The 18,589-nt window shown below is 41.8% G+C and overlaps 1 protein-coding gene across 1 annotated transcript in view; it reads right to left on the bottom strand.

Annotated features, from left to right (window-relative positions):
• dcc (DCC netrin 1 receptor) overlaps nt 1-18,589 on the bottom strand; it is a 1,002,879-nt gene that overhangs the window by 545,182 nt on the left and 439,108 nt on the right. The window contains exons 6-7 of the mRNA XM_072252112.1: nt 5,383-5,537; nt 793-913 (exon numbers count right to left, since the gene is read on the bottom strand). Of these exons, the coding sequence (XP_072108213.1) occupies nt 793-913; nt 5,383-5,537 (276 nt within the window). The remainder of the gene's footprint in view (nt 1-792; nt 914-5,382; nt 5,538-18,589) is intronic.

The raw sequence follows: 18,589 nt of genomic DNA, 5'->3' as shown, positions 1-18,589 counted from the left end.
ACAAAAATTAGATGTAAAAGGTAAACCATCGGAGGAACAACGCATACGCACGTGGTGACACTGAGAAAATCCAGGTCACATGCTGACACAAAAAAATCTTTTTTTTTCAAAAACAATCCCCAGTTGTGACACATTTCTTGGAGACTATGGGCATTTACTTGAACAACAAGCTGTTTGGTCACTGAGCTGGTGGAACTTCCATTGACTGTGGAACTGACCTCATACATTGGCCAGCCAGGTCTGGTCTACACATTAATGCATTGCATTACCTTCAAAGTTCTATCAGGACCTGAAAAACTTTGTGTAAAGGAGTTGCTTCTTTTAACAATCTGGCATTTTTGCAGACTGACCTATAGCTGACATACAGCCGGTACCCATTAGGTTCTGGAGCCATCATTTTTATCCCTAACTCCTTTCTCCAAATGATGCTTGGCTAACAATCAGTAGTCAGATACAATCAAACTGCCGATGGCTGTAAATATAAGAATCCTCCTGTAAAATGCAACAGTTCATCTGAATTCAATAAGTAAAATTAAAGATTTAAATACAAACAACTTCACTATATCATGCACATTCCAATAAAAAGTATAATGTTAGAACAGGGATTCCCAAACATGGAACCTTACCATTTACCGAGGAATCTTTGGACCCAAGTTTGGGAACCCCTTTAGAATAATAGCAGGCATTGCCTTTTCTTTTGTAATGATTGCCATGTCATTAAAAATGCAAAAAAAAAACAAGAAAAGAAGAGAAATCACAAACAGCTGGAATTTGGTGATCATGTTGTCTTACCTGGTTCTGGAATGATTAGCTGTCCGCTTGCCTGCACGTTTCCTGCGTCATTCTCTGCCACGCACTGATAAAAGCCCTCGTCTGACCTCACCAGACCCAGGATTCGCAGGTTACTGCCACCCTAAAACAAAGAGCAAAGAGTAAATTTAACTTTAACCAATCCTGAACATAGGAATAGAGTTAGGCCATTCAGCCCATCGAACCTGCTCTGCCATTCCATCATGGCTGATTTATTAAGCTTCTGAAATTCATTCTCCTGCCTTCACAAGATCACAAGACAAAGGAGCAGAAGTAGGTCATTCGGCCCATTGGGTCTGCTCCGCAGCTCCCCCGTGAGCTAAACTATTCACCCATCTAGTTCCAATTTCCGGCTTTTTCCCCATATCCCTTGATACCCTGACTAATTAGATATCTGTCAATCTCCTCCTTAAACACTCTCAATGATCCGGCCTCCACAGCTGTATGCGGCAACGAATTCCACAAATCCACAACCCTCTGGCTAAAAAAATTTCTCCTCATTTCTGTTTTAATTGGGTACCCTCTAATACTAAGACTATGACCTTTTGTCCTGGACTCACCCACCAAGGGAAACAACCTTTCCACATCTACTCTGTCCAACCCTTTCAACATTCGAAATGTTTCTATGAGATCCCCTCTCATTCTTCTATACCTCTAATGAATACAATCCAAGAGCCGACAAACGCTCCTCATATGTTAGCCCCTGCATTCCAGGAATCATCCTCGTAATGGGCCTTCTCCCCATAACCTTTGGTATCCTGATTAATCAAGAACCTATGAACATTCACTTTAAATATATCCAATGACTTGGTTTGTACCACTACCTGTGGCAATGAATTCCACAGATTACTACCCTTTGACTAAAGCAATTCCTCCTCATCTGTGTTCCAAATGGACGTTCCTCTATTCTGGGCCCTCTGTTCCTAGGCTCCCCCACTATAGGATACACCCTCTCCACATCCACTCTATCTAAGCCCTTCGATATTTGAAAAATTTCAGTGAGATCCTCCCTCATTCTTCTTAACTCCAGCAAGTAACGGGCCCAGAGCCATCAACTTGTCTTCACAGCTGAGGACTTTCGCATAGTAATGAAGCAAGAAATAGGGACAGAAGCAGGAGGAAAATAGAGCGCACACTGGTTACAAAAATCTTAATTTCAAACAGACTTGTTACAGTTTTGTAGTATATTGAAGGCTGATTTCATTTCACATATTAGGACTATTCAAAGAACTGCAATATTATTTGAAGACTGGAAACATCAACCCTGTGTAATTACCAAATAATAAAAGGCAATTTTATTTGAGGTGTTACTATTTACACAGAGTGGTGGCTGTGTGGAATGAGCTTCCAGCAGAATTGGTTGAGGCAGGTTCAATGTTGTCATTTAAAGTTAAATTGGACAGCTATATGGACAGGAAAGGAATGAAAAGTTATGGGCTGAGTGCAGGTTGGTGGGACTAGATGACAGTAAGAGTTTGGCACGGACTAGAAGGGCCGAGATGGCCTGTTTCCGTGCTGTAATTGTCACATAGTTATATGGTTAAGTGCTTTCCATATGTTATCCCTTTCATTCCCAGAGTCATTCTCATGAACCAAACTGCAGCCCGGAAATCAGACTCGGGACCTTCTGTTTTGTGTGGTTTCAGATCCCAACTAAATGATTTCATGACTTCTTGGATAGACAGGGTGTCAAGGGTTACTGGAAAAAGGTTGGAGAATGGGGTTGACAGGGATGATAGCTCAGCTGTGGTGGAATGGTGAACAGACTCAATGGTCTGAATGGCCTAATTCTGCTCTGATGTCTTGAGGTCTTATGAATGATTTGGACAGCTATCGTTTATATTTGGAAAGTTCGTCATTCAGGTAGAAGCTAATTTCCAGATTTCCTTTAATGAAAGAAGTGTAATAATATCATGTTTGAACAGTGCTCATGGCAGTTTAAAACAAGAACATGCAGTGAGGGAAAGAGAAACAGAATCATATGCAATGCCCTTTACAGTTCAGTACACAGTGTTTGATATGGCAGCCAAGTCTGGATCACATCCAAGACACTAAAATCACTGTTGCTTTTCCTACCGCATTATTAGTGCGAGATCTTGGCGGAGAGCCAGTCTCCTTGCTGTCCTTTAGCAAAATAAATCGAAGCGTGGCTGTGCCCAAGCTTTGTACCTTTGCTCGGAGCATCAGAGTTACTGACCTCCAGCTCCAGTTCAGCTCCAGTGTGTAAGGTTACCAGGTTTCTCCTTGTCTTTTTCCCAAAACAAGGGAAGAAACATTTGCAAGCTTCCAGACCACTAACCCTGAATCTAAGGAGCATTAGAAGATTTAGTCCAGTATCTCTGCAATTGTTAAGTTTCTTCGCCAAAGCAACATTCTTTCGTTCGTTATGTGCCATGCCGTATGATGTGGGCGATCATGATCTTTCCAAGGCCATGATTGTTCTTGGCAAATTTTTCAATAGAAGTGGTATGTTATTGCCTTCTGGGCAGAGTCTTTACAAGGTGAATGACCCCAGCCACTATCAATACTTTTCAGAGAGTGTCTGCTGGTGTCAGTGGTTGCATAACTGGGATTTGTGATAGGCACCAGCTGCTCATTCGACCATCCACCATCTGCTTCCATGGCTTCACATGACCCTGATTGGGGGGCTAAGCAGGTGCTACACCACGCTGAGGGTGACCTGCAGGCTAGCAGAGGGAAGGAGCTCTTTACAGCTCTTTTGGTAGAGACGTATTTCCACCCTGCCACCCATCTAAAGCAATGGGGGATGCAATACACCCAGCATAACTGATCACCGACTTTAAAATCTTTTTTGATAGTTTTTTTTTACCTATCCTTAATCTCATCCATTTTCCCAATAGTCTCCTTATTTACAGATACGTTGGGAATAACTGTTCTTGGTAGAAAGAAATCGTAAAAGGCTACACATAGAATGAATGTCAAGGACAAGGTCAATGAACTTGAGGCCTGATCTTGACTTTGACGTTTGTTCCACTCAGTCCCTCCCTTTAACCTAGCTTTACCTTGTTCAGTCTTGTGACATCGTCCATCAGCATAAAATTCCTCACAAAACACTGATGCAATGTATTCTTAAAATGTCTCAGTCATGCCTGTACCTTCACTATTAAATCTTAATTTTAGATTCTGATTAACTCTATTGCATCTCCAATAATTCTGTAAGCTGTTAAAACAGCTGAAGGAAAGAATTGGATTCCTTCTGACGTTAGGCATGATACCTCACATATAACCAAAGGGTTATGAAAGGTGAACACACACAAAATGCTGGAGGAACTTGTGATGGTATTCGGCTCCTGTCCCCATCACTGAACTGTCCCACAACCTATGGACTCACTTTCAAGGACTCTTCATCTTATGTTCTTGATCTTTATAGTTTACTTATTTATTATTTTGTTTCTTTTTGTATTTCCCCAGTTTGTTGTCTTTTGCACACTGGTTGTTTGTCCATCTTGAGTGCGGTCTTGTTCGATTCTGTTGTGTTTCTGTGTATTTACTGAGAATGCTCGCAAGAAAATGAATCTCAGGGCAACATAAGTGTACTTTGATGATAAATTTACTTTGAACTTTGAACTGTCTGCTGAGCCCTAAACACTAAAGAAGCTTTTAAGCCCGATTCAATAAAGATAATTACGGGTACCCTTACTACAGGGACGTTATACCATATTAACCCACCCTTCAAAGACTAGCTTACTTCCCTGTCTAATCTCTGCAGCGAGGTCTAGCTGCCAATACCCACAGTTTGAGTGGTGGGTCCCCCTTCCCTACCAAAGAGGAGAAACCTTACAGTTAATTTTATTTTTATGGAAACACATTTAATTGTAGACAAATAATTCCTTGCACACACATCTAACACTCACAGAAAATTTGTGACTTACCTATATCCAAATTGCAAAAGATTACAAACTACAAAGGATTTCCAAACACAGATATAATTCAGGAGTGAGATAAGTCAGCTGGTTGAGTGGTGTCACAGCAATAGTCTTGCACTCGATGTCAGTAAGACCAAAGAATTGATTGTGCACTTCAGGAAGGGTAAGACAAGGGCACACACGTCAGTCCTCATCAAAGGATCAGTAGTGGAAAGAGTGAGAATGTCAACATCTGTGAGGATCTATCCTGGCCCCAACATATCAATGCAGTTGCAAAGAAGATACGACAGTGGTTATATTTCATTAGGAGCTTGAGGAGATTTTTTTCTGTCACTAAATGCTGGCAGGCCTGCTGAATGGTCTCAGCCCAAAAAAGATAACAGTCATTTCCCTTTGTAGATGCTGTCTGACCTGCTGAGTTCCTCCAATATTTTGATATGGAATCATGGAACGCCACAGCACAGAAACAGGTCCTTTGGCCCATCTAGTCCATACCGAACTATTAATCTGCCTACTGACCTGTATCCAGACCAGAGCCCTCCATAATCTTCCCATCCATGTACATATCCAAACTTCTCCTCAATGTTGCAATTGAACCCGCAATTGTGCTGGCAGCTCGCTGTACACTCTCACCACCCTCTGGAGAGACGCTGTGTGTGTTCGTCGAGAGCAATGAAATACTTACCACGATCTGGAAATAGTCGCTGGGAATGACCACTTCTCCGTTCTTTATCCATCTCACAGTGGGCACCGGCTTCCCAGTGACTGCGCATTCAAACTCGATGTCCATACTCTCATAAGCATACAGGTTGGAAGGGCGCTTGAGAAAGCTAGGTGGAACTGTAAAAGAGAGATAGAGAGAATATTAACATAAAATTCGCTGACTCACCAATTCTCAATGGAAACCAATATATTACCTTAAATCAGAAATCCGAATCAGGTTTAATATCACTGGCATATGTTGTAAATTACAGTAAGTATATATAGTTTTTGAAAGTTAAATTAAATAAGTAGTGCAACAAGAGAAGAACAAAGTACTGACGTAGTGTTCATGGGTTCAATATCTATTCAGAAATTGGATGGCAGAGGAGAAGAGTTATTCCTGAATTGTCGAGTGTGTGATTTCAGGCTCCTGTACCTCCTCCCTGATGGTAACAATTCGAACAGGGCATGTCCTGGGTGATGGGGAGCTAACAGAGTTTACAACTTTCTGCAGCTTTTGCCGATCCTGTGCAGTGATACTCCACTCCGCTCCAGTACCAGACCGTGATGCAACCAGCACATGTAAAATGCTGGAGGAGCTCATCAGGCCGGGCAAAATCGATGGAAAAGAGCCAAAGTCAACATTTCGGGCCGAGACCATTCATCAGGATTCAGCTAGAATGCTGTCCACAATATGTCTGTGGAAATCTTTGAGTGTCTTTGGTGACATACCAAATCTCCTCAAATTCCTAATGAAATATAATCACTGTCGTGCCTCCTTTGTAACTGCATCGATATGTTGGGCCCAGGATAGATCCTCAGAGATGTTGACACCCAGGAACTTGAAATTGCTTATTCTTTTAATTTCTGATCCCTCGACAAGGTCTGGCGTGTGCTCCAAATACCATGTGCTCTAACTTTGTCGCACTTTGCTGAATTCTTCATTTATGCTATTATATTACATGTCATATATATTATTATATGTTATATTTTAATTATTTTTTCTCTTTGTTTTGTTGTGCATATTTTATCAATTGAAACAAGTTCCACGTGTTCTATTCTTTTTCATTTTCTAAATGTTTATTTCTGCGATTAATTTAATTCACTTAATACCTTCCAGCTGTTCCTCAGTTCCCCTGCCCACAACTTTTTATTCTCGCATCTTCCCCCTACCTTTCCAATCCCAAAGAAGGGTCTGGACCCGAAATATCAACTGTTTATTCATTTCCATAAATGCTAATTGGCCTGCTCAAGCACTTTGTGTGCGATGCTCTGGATCCTCAGCATCTGTAGAATCTCTTGAGTTTTTAATTTTTAATTTTTTTTCACCAGTTTTCAAAATTCCCTGATCGGCAAGGACACTTAATTACCTGGAAACAACCTCTTCTTATTACTAAGCAACATATGGGGGAATCAACCAAGTACAGCATCCACATCAAGGTGAATCTGTACCAGAGCCGTGTTCTGTCCACACTCTTGTACGGGTCAGGATGCTGGCATGTGGCAGAGAGCAACCTTGTCAAGCTGTAGTCATTCCACACCACGAGCCTCCAGAAGATCATGAGTGAAGAGTGCAAGATCGTTCCTATCTCATCCAGAACATTGGGAATGTTGAAACGCCTAATTCCACACATCCATAGTAAGACCATATGACATAGAAGCAGAATTTGACCATTCGGTCCATCGAGCCTGCTGCACTATTCCATTGTAGCTGATTTATTATCCCTCTCAACCCCATTCTTCTGCCTTCTCCCTGTAACCTTTGACGCACTGACTAATTAAGAACCTAACAACCTCCGCGCTAAATATACCGAATGACTTGCCTTCTACAGCCGCCTGTGGCAATGAATTCCAGAGGATCACCACCCTCAGGCTAAAAATATTCCAATAATACTTTCAGCCACTTTTTTAAATACTGCTGATTGTAGGGCATCAGATTGAGGGGATTTCCCATTCATCAATCCATTTACTTTATATACTACCTTCTCACTAGGAATTCAGCTTCTCCTTTCTCTTTTGCTCCTGGATTTTTGGCTGTAATTGGAGTATATCTGGTATTTTCCACAGTGCAAGCAGATTCATTATTCCTTGTAACAGCTGAATGTTGTCTTTTATTGCATGACTCCCCTACACACACATCAAATTCCTAACACATGTATGCATATGGCGAATAAAGTTGATCCTTGATCCTCGAAAATATTTATTCAACTTTCAGCCATTCTCTTGTTCCCCATTTTAAGTTTTCCGAGCAACACACACAAAATGCTTGAGCAGGTCAGACAGCACCTATGGAAATGAATAAACAGTTGTTTCGGGCAGAGGTCCTTCATCGGAACGGAAATGCCAGGTTAAGAAGGTGGGGGGTGGGGTAGAGGAACGAGGGCTAGCTAGAAGGTGATAGGTGAAGTAAAATTCTCCATGAGACCAACTTTTACCTTTGATACCCTATATCTTTTCACATGCTTATAGAAGTTATTTCCTATTTTGTATATTTATTTTAAAATTGCATTTATAATCTACTTTCCCCTGGTACAGTGTAAAGCTCGTATTGCAGATTGCTCATACAGACCATTCAACTACACAGTGCATTGAGGTAAAACAATAACACAATACAGAATAAAGTGTAAACACATGAGATTCTGCAGATGTTGGAAATCCAGAGTAACACACACAAAATGCTGCAGAAACTCAGCAGGTCCTGATGGAGGGTCTCAGCCCAAAATATTGACTCTTTATTCTGCTCCATAGATGCTGCCTGGCCTGCTGTGTTCTTCCAGTATTTTGTGTATGTTGCTTTGGATTCCCAGCATCTGCAGATATTCTTGTGTTTGAGACTTTCCCCAAACAGTAAGACTGATCAACACCTCCACCAACTAATCCACCCCTCCACAACCCCAACCACTATATCATTTCCTGTCAGTCACCTTATGTACAGACACTCCTGTGCCTAGCATCACTTTATGGACATACGATCAATATATATAAGCTATCTTATGTACTTATAGTTATTGCATTTTATTATTATTCTATTCTTTATATTAGTGCTTTTTTGTGCTGCATTGGATCTGGAGAAATGATTAATTCGTTCTCACTTACACTTGTGTACTGGAAATGACAATAAGCAATCTTAAATCTTGAATCATTCTATCCCCTGCAAAGAATGCAGATGCATTAATACAGAGCTACATTAGTTCTGTGTTCAATTTTATCATCATGTATAATTTTTATTTCAATTCCCTCAGAAAACAAATTAGTTTTCTGGTATTTTTTTTTCATTAAAATCTGACCAGTTAATAGAATAGAGAATTCCATATATCTGTCCCAACACAACTAAATATAAAATATTATCCAATTATCCATTTGATAAATCTTAGCGTTTTAGGCATTAGTCCACAGTCAGCCACTACACAGACAGCGTACAACACTATAGAAATGTAATCAGTGTTGTGTAAAATAGTGGGTTTTGTTTAAAGTGAATTGAATTAGTTTTCTTTAGATTGAATTGGAGTATTCAATGTTAAGTAGGTTGTGGTAGGTATATTTTAACAATTGATTACTAGGATCTGCAGGGAATCCTTACGTAAGCATAATCTTTTAAGAGAACAGTTTCGAACAGTTTATCTAGGTCAACTGATCACTGGCTTGCTTGCGTTTAAGTCTCTGGATTTCCATTCCTGTTTGTCCTAAGGCAGAGGGAAAAAAAACAGAGGGAGCGCCACTTGAGAAACCTTAACTGCTGTGTGGAATGATGAATCACGGTGAAAGGAACAGATAAACGGTGAATCAAGAAATTGGAAATGTCCACAGTTGAAGATTGTCAGTGTAAATGTTAAGCAGTTGTACTTTATTCCAGAGTAATCTTCTATTGCATAAGCTTTGAATCATATTCTGAATATATTTAACCTTGTTCATAAAAGCTTGCTGGTAGAACATAATCACTGTGCGAGCTTGCTGTTACATACTGAGTATAGTTAAATCACCGGCGATAAAGTGTCGGAAATATTCTGAATGGGAGAAAAATTAGTTAGATAAATGCAGGCCCTGTTGATTTGTCCAACTCCAGATATAGGAAAGAACAGTACAAGCCCTTCGGCCCGTGATATCGTGCTGACCTTTTAACATGCTACTACCTACAGGAAAGATGTACATAAGGTTGAAAATTTGCAAGGATGTTGCCAGGTCTGGAAGACCTGAGTTGTAAGGAGAGATTGAACAGGTTAGGACTAGGAACACAGGAGACTGAGGAGGAGATTTGATAGAGGTATAAAAAATTATGAGGGATCTGGATATGGTAAATGTAAGCACTGAGGTTGGGTGAGAAAACAACCAGAGGTCATAGGGTGAAGGGTGAAAGGTGCAAAGTTTAGAACATAGAACATAGAATAGTACAGCCTATTACAGGACCTTCAGCCCGCAATATTGTACCAACCCTCAAACTCTGTCTCCCATATAACCCCCCACCTTAATTTCCTCCACATACCTGTCTAGTAGTCTCTTAAACTTCACTAGTGTATCTGCCTCCACCACTGACTCAGGCAGTGCATTCCACGCACCAACCACTCTCTGAGTAAAAAACCTTCCTCTAATATCCCCCTTGAACTTCCCACCCCTTACCTTAAACCCATGTCCTCTTGTATTGAGCAGTGGTGCCCTGGGGAAGAGGTGCTGGCTATCCACTCTATCTATTCCTCTTATTATCTTGTACACCTCTATCATGTCTCCTCTCATCCTCCTTCTCTCCAAAGAGTAAAGCCCTAGCTCCCTTAATCTCTGATCATAATGCATACTGTCTAAACCAGGCAGCATCCTGGTAAATCTCCTCTGTACCCTTTCCAATGCTTCCACATCCTTCCTATAGTGAGGCGACCAGAACTGGACACAGGACTCCAAGTGTGGCCTAACCAGAGTTTTATAGAGCTGCATCATTACATCGCGACTCTTAAACTCTATCCCTCGACTTATGAAAGCTAACACCCCATAAGCTTTCTTAACTACCCTATCCACCTGTGAGGCAACTTTCAGGGATCTATGGACATATACCCCCAGATCCCTCTGCTGCTCCACACTACCAAGTATCCTGCCATTTACTTTGTACTCTGCCTTGGAGTTTGTCCTTCCAAAGTGTACCACCTCACACTTCTCCGGGTTGAACTCCATCTGCCACTTCTCAGTCCAGTTTAAGGGAATGATGAGGCAAATTTCTTCACTAAGAGGTCCGTGAGAATGTGGAATGAGCTGCCAGACGAGGCGGTAAAGGCGGGTTCTTTTTTAACATTTAAGAATAAGTTGGACAGATATATGGATGGGAGGTGTATGGAGGGATATGGTCCGTGTGCAGATCAGAGGGACTAGGCAGAAAATGGTTTGGCAAAGCCAAGAAGGGCCAAAAGGTCTGTTTCTGTGCTGTAATTTTTCTATGGTTTCTATGGTTTCTATGTTCCACATAACCAACGAAGAGGCAGGCATAGCTAGGGCCCATGCGAGTTCCCATAGCTACACCCTCAGTCTGAAGAAAGTGGGAAGAGCCAAAAGAGAAGTTATTGAGTGTGAGAACCAGTTCCGCCAACCGGAGGAGGGTAGTGGTGGTGGGGAACTGATGAGGTCTATTATCCAGAAAGTAGCGGAGGGCTTTGAGGCCTTCTTCATGGGGAATGGAGGTGTATAGGTATTGGACATCTATAGTGAAAATGAAGCAGTTGGGACCGGGGAACTGGAAGTTATTGAAAAGGTGGAGGGCATGGAATGTATCCCGGATGTAGGTGGGGAGAGACTGAACTATGGGTGACAAAATGGAGTCCAGGTAGGCAGATACAAGTTTGGTGGGACAGGAGCAGACAGAAAATATGGGTCTGCTGGGACAGTCAGGCTTGTGGATCTTGGGGAGGAGGTAAAACCGAGCGGTACGGGGTGTGGGAATTATGAGTTTAATGGCTGAGGATGGAAGGTCTCCGGAGTTGATAAGGGCGGTGATGGAACAGGAGACAATGGTTTGATGTTTTTTGATGGGGTCCTGTTCCAGGGGTAAGTCAGAGGAGGTGTCAGAGAGCTGCCGTTTAGCCTCAGTGAGGTAGAGGTCCGTCCACCAGACTACTACAGCACCACCTTTGTCAGCGGGTTAGATGGTGAGGTTGGGATTAGTGCGGAGAGAGTGGACGGCAGTGCATTCAGAGGGAGTGAGGTTGGAATAGGAGAGAGGAGTGGTGAAGTTGAGACGGTTGATGTGTTTGTGTTGTGTTTAATTAGCCAATTAAATTGCGCTTAGTGCAGGAGCATGGCAAGAGAATTGGAAAGGAAGTGATCGGTGCTTGATGGTCAGTACAGACAGGAACAGGCACGATAGCCCACAATGTTATATTGAATCAACTAATAATCAAATGACCAGCCAAACTAATCTTTTCTGCCTACACGATGTTCATATCCTTCCATTGTCCTCACGTTCTGCATACCTAAACATCTAGTTAAGTATCTCTGATATATCTGCCTCTACCACCACCTCAGGCAGTGCATTCCAGGCACCCACCACTCTGTGATAAAAACTTGCCCTCACATCTCCTTTGAAATTACCCCCTCTCAACCCTGGTATTAGACATTTCAACCCTGGGAAAAAAGATACTGTCTTTGCTTCGCATAATCTTATAAACCTCTTTCAGATTTCCCCTCAGCCTCTACCATGCCGGAGAAAACAACTCAGGTTTGTCCAAACTCTTATTACAGCACATAGCAATTCAGTTTTCACAATGGACTGTTAAGCAGATTTATTAAACGATGTATAGATAAGATGAGTAATTTACAACATACATTAAGCAGGTTCCCTGGTTTGTGATTCCTTTTTTAAAGACGAAATATTACTAAGAACTACATCTGCTGTGTAAAACTGTAATGAGGTCCCTGAATATCAATTTTTATGAGGTCAGTTGTTACGGATTGTTTGTAGAATTTCTCTCTGATGGCTTCAGATGATTAATTAGGCTTGAAAATGACAGGCTGAGAAATGTGTTTCGGATGTGAATTGGGGGAAAAAGCTGTAAATGTGTGGCCCTTAAAATAAAAACTAAATGTCAAATACTTGTGTATGCAAATAAATGCCTTTTTAAAAAATGAGTTGTTTGGAGATCTAAAAGCAGTACATTCTGTGATGCCCAAAAATATGCATGTTTTTCTCTGAGTGAATCAGCAATTTAACATGACTGAAAAGAAATGGAAGCAAAAATGGTCCTTTTGGCTTATTCATCTCATATTAGGAAAACTTAATCTGTACTTCCTTTGCTGGGTCTGAGCCTGTACTTGCAGGTGTTTAGATCAGGGGTTCATAATCTTTTTATGCCATGGACCCTGACCATTAACTGAGGGATCTGTGGACCCCAGGGTGAGAACCCCTGGTTTAGAGGAATGAGGAAAGATCTCATTGAAACCTATCAAATATTGATAGATCAGGGGTTCCAAACCTTTTTCATGCCATGGACCCTTACCATCAACTAAGGTCTGTGGACCCCAGGGTGTGAACCCCTGGCCTAGATAGATTAACTGTCCTCATATCCCACTTACACTACCTTGCAGATGGTTTAATTTAATAGGAATTAAAAGTTGAAATCAGGCAGTCATACAAGAGATTCTGCAGGTGCATGAAAGGCATAGGTAGAGTGGATGTGGAGAGGGTGTTTCCTATAGATGGGGGAGCCTAGGACCAGAGGACACAGCCACAGAATAGAGGGATGTCCATTTAGAACAGTGATGAGGAGATAGTTCTTTAGTCAGAGGGTGGTGAATCTATGGAATTCACTTCCACAAGCAGCTGTGGCGGCCAAGTAATTAGGTACATTTAAAGTGGAGGTTGATAGGTTCTTGATTGGTTAGGGTGTCAAAGGTTATGAGGAGAAGGCAGGAGAATGGGGTTGAGAGGGATAATAAATTAGACTCAAAGGACTGAATACCAAATTCTGCTCCTATGTCTTATGGTCTTGTGGAATGTAAGTATTCTAGATTACAATTCAGAAGTGTCAGAAATGCATTTCCTGGAGAGATGTTAAACTATTTTTTCAATTGGATATAATTTATCCCCTGAAACTTTTCCAAAGTGCAGAAGAATTTTTCTGATACTGTGACTAATATCACAGCGTGTTGCTCGCAAGTAACTGAGGAAAGTTTCCAGAATCCACATCTTAGGGAAATTGCCTTATAACTACATACGAGTCTCACACTGTGTATAAATTGGCCTCTCACCATAATGCACATCGGAACATCCCAAAGTTCAACAGTTCCATTTAATATCAGAGAATGTACAACTGTGTACGTGCTGAAACTCTTACTCTCCACGGACATTCACAAAATAGGAAAAAAAACAATGAATAAATGACAGAAATCTCAGAACTCCAATGCACCCACTCCCTGTCCCACGCACAAACAACAGCAAAAGCATCAGCCCTTCCCCTCTCCCCCACGGACTCCAGCAAAGGCACTGAACCCCCTCCCCCATCATGCTAGCAACAGCAAAGCCCCCAAAGAGAAAGCTCACGAGTACAACTGATACAAACATTAAATCAGCAAAAATTGGACGTCTGACCCTTATTAGTTCACCCAAATTCAAGATTGAAGATAAAAGTTCATTTATCACGCGTGCTGGGGGCCACCTGCAAACGTCACCACCCATTCCAGTGACAACATGCATGCCCACGATGCTCAGCAGAACAATACAGAGCACAACGAGCAACAATCCCCATTCCTCCCTCTCACTCACGCACACACACAGTCCATTAACCCCAGAGCAGGCCTCCAGACTCCAGTGGATTTGAGCCTGCAAACCCTGGGTTCCAGCATGCCCAGCACACTCACAGAGATTCACAGAATAGGCTCTTAAATGGGCCTAGATATCCAATCCTCTGTGTTGATTCCAGAACATACGAAGGGTGATTGATAAGTTTGTGGCCTAAGGTAGAAAGAGTCAATTTTAGAAAACCTAGCATATTTATTTTTCAACATAGTCCCCTCCTACATTTACACACTTAGTTCAGCGGTCGTGCAGCATACGGAACTTGGACCTCCAGAAAGTGTCCACAGATGGGTGATTGATAAGTTTGTGGCCTAAGGTAGACGGAGATGAATTATACAGCTCTTGTTACATGCACATGCAGTTCAACTCTTTGAGTGATTATGCAGAAAGTTTGAAGTTAATAACTCACCAGGGGTGATTGATAAGTTTGTGGTCTAAGGTAAAAGGAGATGAGTTATTAACTTCAAACTTCCTGCATTTTCACTCAAAGAGTTGACCTGCATGTGCATGTAACAAGAGCTGTATAACTCATCTCCTTCTACCTTAGGCCACAAACTTATCAATCACGACTCGTATGTCTCTCACACTCACTAGGATTAAATTCTATCTGATTTTTCTCTGTCCATCTCACAAACTGGTCAAGATCATACTGTCTGCTTTGGCTATCCTCTACACTATCACCCAACCACCTATTTCTCTGTCATCTCCAGACTTACTGACCACTTGTTGTATTTTCAAATCCACATGATCACCTTATATGTCGATCACAGAGCATGTCTTAGGAGGATAGGTTGAGTGAGGTAGAACTTTTCTCTGTGGAGAAAAGGAGGATGAAAGGAGACTTCACAGAGGTTACAAAGTGAAAAGAGGCGTAGATAGAGTGGACAGCCCGAGACTTTTTCCCAGGGTGGAAATGGCTTATATGAGTGGGCATAATTTTAAGGTGATTAAAGTATAGGGGGATGTCAGAGGTAGATTTTTTATTTTACACTGAGTGTGGTGGTAGGGGCAGATAAATTAAGGACCTTTAAGAGTCCCATAGGAAGAAAAATGGAGGATTATGAGGAAGGAAAGGGTTAGACTGACCTTAGAGCAGGTTAAAAGGTCGGCACAACATCATGGACCAAGGGGCCTGTACTGTGCTGTCATATTCTATGTTCTACATTCTTAACAAACAGTAAGGGTCCTCATCCACAAAACTCCTTGTTCACAATCTCTGCAATTCCTGAATCAGTCACTTTACAGAGAAGTTCAGTTTGGGAATTGGGCAATTAAACGTTTGCTGGATTGGAGGAAAGAGTGAAGTCGTGCAATAAACTGAATCACCCTATAAAGAAAAGTGATCCCGCAGATGCTGGAAATCCAGAGCAGTACACACAAAGTGCTGGAGAAACACAGCAGGTTAGGCAGCATCTGGAAATTATTGTACAGTCAACGTTTCAGGTCCTGGCTCTGAACATTGACTGCTCATTCCCCTCCAAAGATGCTGCCTGATCTGCTGAGTTCCTCCAGCATTTTGTGAGTATTATTCTATAGAGAACCAGCAAAGATATGCCAGGCTAAATGTACTCTTTCTGTCCTGCATCATTTCGGTGGTTCATGAAAGCAGATTTTCAATCAAGATAGAATTCCTTTATTGAATCAGCTCTGCTTTGATGTCATGCTCAGCAGTTGGGAGTGGTTTAAACTAGCATGCGGGGAAAGGGAACCAGGATGATAGAGCTGAGGATGAGCCAGCAGTTTTACAAGTAGATGATGGATGTAACATGAATGTAAGGAAGGACAAGCCAATGATTGGGTACAAATGCAGAGAGTTAAATTGTACCACAGAGGCAAAATTCAAAAGGGCAATGAATGCAAGACTGAAGGTGCTGTATTTAAATGTGCGTAACATTCGGAATAAGGTGGATGAACTTGTGTTGCAATTAGAGACTGGTCAGTATGACATCGTAGGCAGCGGAGTTGTGGCTGAAGGAAGGCCATATTTGGGAGTTTAACATCAAAGGATATCAAACGGACAGGCAGGAAGGCATAGGCGGCGTGTGGGTCTGTTGGTAAGGGACGGAATTACATCTTAAGAAAGAGATGGCATAGGGTCAGAAAATGACAAATCTTTGTGAGTGGAGTTCAGAAACTGTAAGGGTAAAAATAACCATTATGGGAATCATATATAGGCCTCCAAGTAGTAGCCAAGATGTGGGCTGAGATTGCATAGGGAGCTGGAAAAGGCCTGTAATAAGGGTACTGACACAATTGCAATGGGGACTTCAATATGCAGGGGAATGGGAAAAATCATGTTGGTGTCGGGTCGCAAGAGAGGGTATTTGTTGAATGACTACAAGATGGCTTTTTAGCACAGCTTGTGCATGGCCTACTCAGGGAAAGGCTATCTTATATTGGGTGTCGTGTAATAACCCAGATCTTATTACGGAAAGGAACCCTTATGAGGCAGTGATCATAATATGATTGAAAATAAACTGTAATTTGAAAGGGAGAAGCATAAATCATATGTATCAGTATTGCAATGGAAAAAAGGGAATCACAGAGGCATGAAGAAGGAGCTTGCCCAGGTGGATTGGAGGAATATTCTGGCGGAGATGATAGAAAATCAGAGATGGCTAAAGCTTCTGAGAATAGTTCACAAGACTCAGGATAGATATATCCCACAGAAGTCATTCTCAAATGGCAAGACTAGGCAACCCGTGGCTGACAAGGGAAGTTAAGGACTGCATAAAGGCCAAGGAAAGAGCATATAAGGTAGCAAATGTAGGAAACCGGATGATTGGGAAGCTTTTAAAATCCAACAAAAGGCGACTAAAAAGGCTATAAGAAGGGAAAAGATGAAATATGAGGGCAAACTAGCCAATAATATAAAGCAGGATACAAAAAGATTTTTCGGTTATATAAAGAATAAAAGAGAGGTGAGAGTTGATTTCGGACCACTGGAAAATGATACTGTTAAGGTAGTACTGGGGGGCAAATAAATAGCTGATAAACTTAATGAGTAATTTGCACCTGTCTTTACAGTAGAAGATATCAGCAGTGTGCCAGAGGTCCATGAGTGTCAAGGAGCAGGAGTGAGTGCCATTGCTATTACGAAGGAAAATGTGCTAGGCAAACTCAAAGGTTTTAAGGTGGTTAAATCACCTGGACCAGATGGACTACATCCCAGAGTCCTGAGAGAGGCTGCTGATGCATTGGTTGTGATCTTTCAAAAATCACTTGATCCTGGCATGGTCTCGGAGGACTGGAAGATTGCAAGTGTCACCCCACTCTTTAAGAAGGGAGGAAGGCAAAGGAAAGGAAATTGTAGGCCAGTTAGCCTAACCTCAGTGGTTGGGAAAGTATCGGCATATATTATTAAGGATGAGATTTTAGGGTACTTGGAGACTAATGATACAATAATTCAAAATCAGCATGGTTTCCGTAAAGGGACTTCTTGCCTGACAAATCTGTTAGAGTTCAAAGGTTTAAAGAGTCAAAGGTCCAATTTAATGTACACAATATACATACTGAAATGCTTTTTCTTCGCAAACATCCACAAAAACAGAAAAGTGCCCCAAAGAATGGAGAGTTAAACGTAAGAAACCCAAAGACCGCATAGTTCCCCTCCTACCCGTGCGTAAGCAGCAGGGAGCCAGAATCCCCACTGGCACAAAAAATCAAGCATCGACACCATAACCGAGCACTCAAGCATGAGCAAAGCAATAGCAAAGACACAGACTTCACATTTCACCCGGCATTTGACATACCCCAGATTCTCTCTCTCCCTAGTAAGGGAGAAGGAGGTGTCTCCATTTTTGAGGAAGTTCTTCGAGGAAGTAACCAGCAGGACGGACGAATGAGGCAGTGGATGTCATTTACTTGGATTTTCAGAAGGCATCTGATAAAGTGCCACACATGAGGTTGCTAACAAGATAAAGCCCTATGGTGTTACAGGTAAGATACTGGCATGGATAGAGGAATGCTGAGAGGGAGGAGGGAGTGAGTGGGAACAAAAAGGGCTGTTTCTGGTTGGCTGCCAGTGACTAGTGGTGTTCCTCAGGGGTTGATATTGGGACTGCTACTTTTCACATTGTCTATCAATGATTTAGATAATGGAATTGAAGGCTTTGTGGCAAAGTTTGCGGATGATAAGAAGAAAGGTGGAGGGATAGGTACTGCTGAGGAGGCAATGTGATTGCAGCAGGACTTAGACAAATTGGAAGAATGGGAAAAAAGTGGCCAATGGAAAACAGTGTTGGGAAGTGTATGGTAATGCATTTTGGTAAAAGGAACAATAGTGTGGACTATTATTTAAATAGGGAGAAAATTCAAACATCAGAGGTGCAGAGGGATTTAGGAGTCCTCATGCCAGACTTTCAGAAGGTTAATTTACAGGTTGAGTCTGTGATAACAAAGGCTAATGCAGTGTTGGCATTTA

Source organism: Mobula birostris, chromosome 3, assembly GCF_030028105.1.
Source record: "Mobula birostris isolate sMobBir1 chromosome 3, sMobBir1.hap1, whole genome shotgun sequence".
NCBI classification, from domain to species: Eukaryota; Metazoa; Chordata; class Chondrichthyes; order Myliobatiformes; family Myliobatidae; genus Mobula; species Mobula birostris.
Note: the sequence above shows the minus strand (reverse complement) of the source record. Positions and strands in the feature narration are given on the sequence as shown.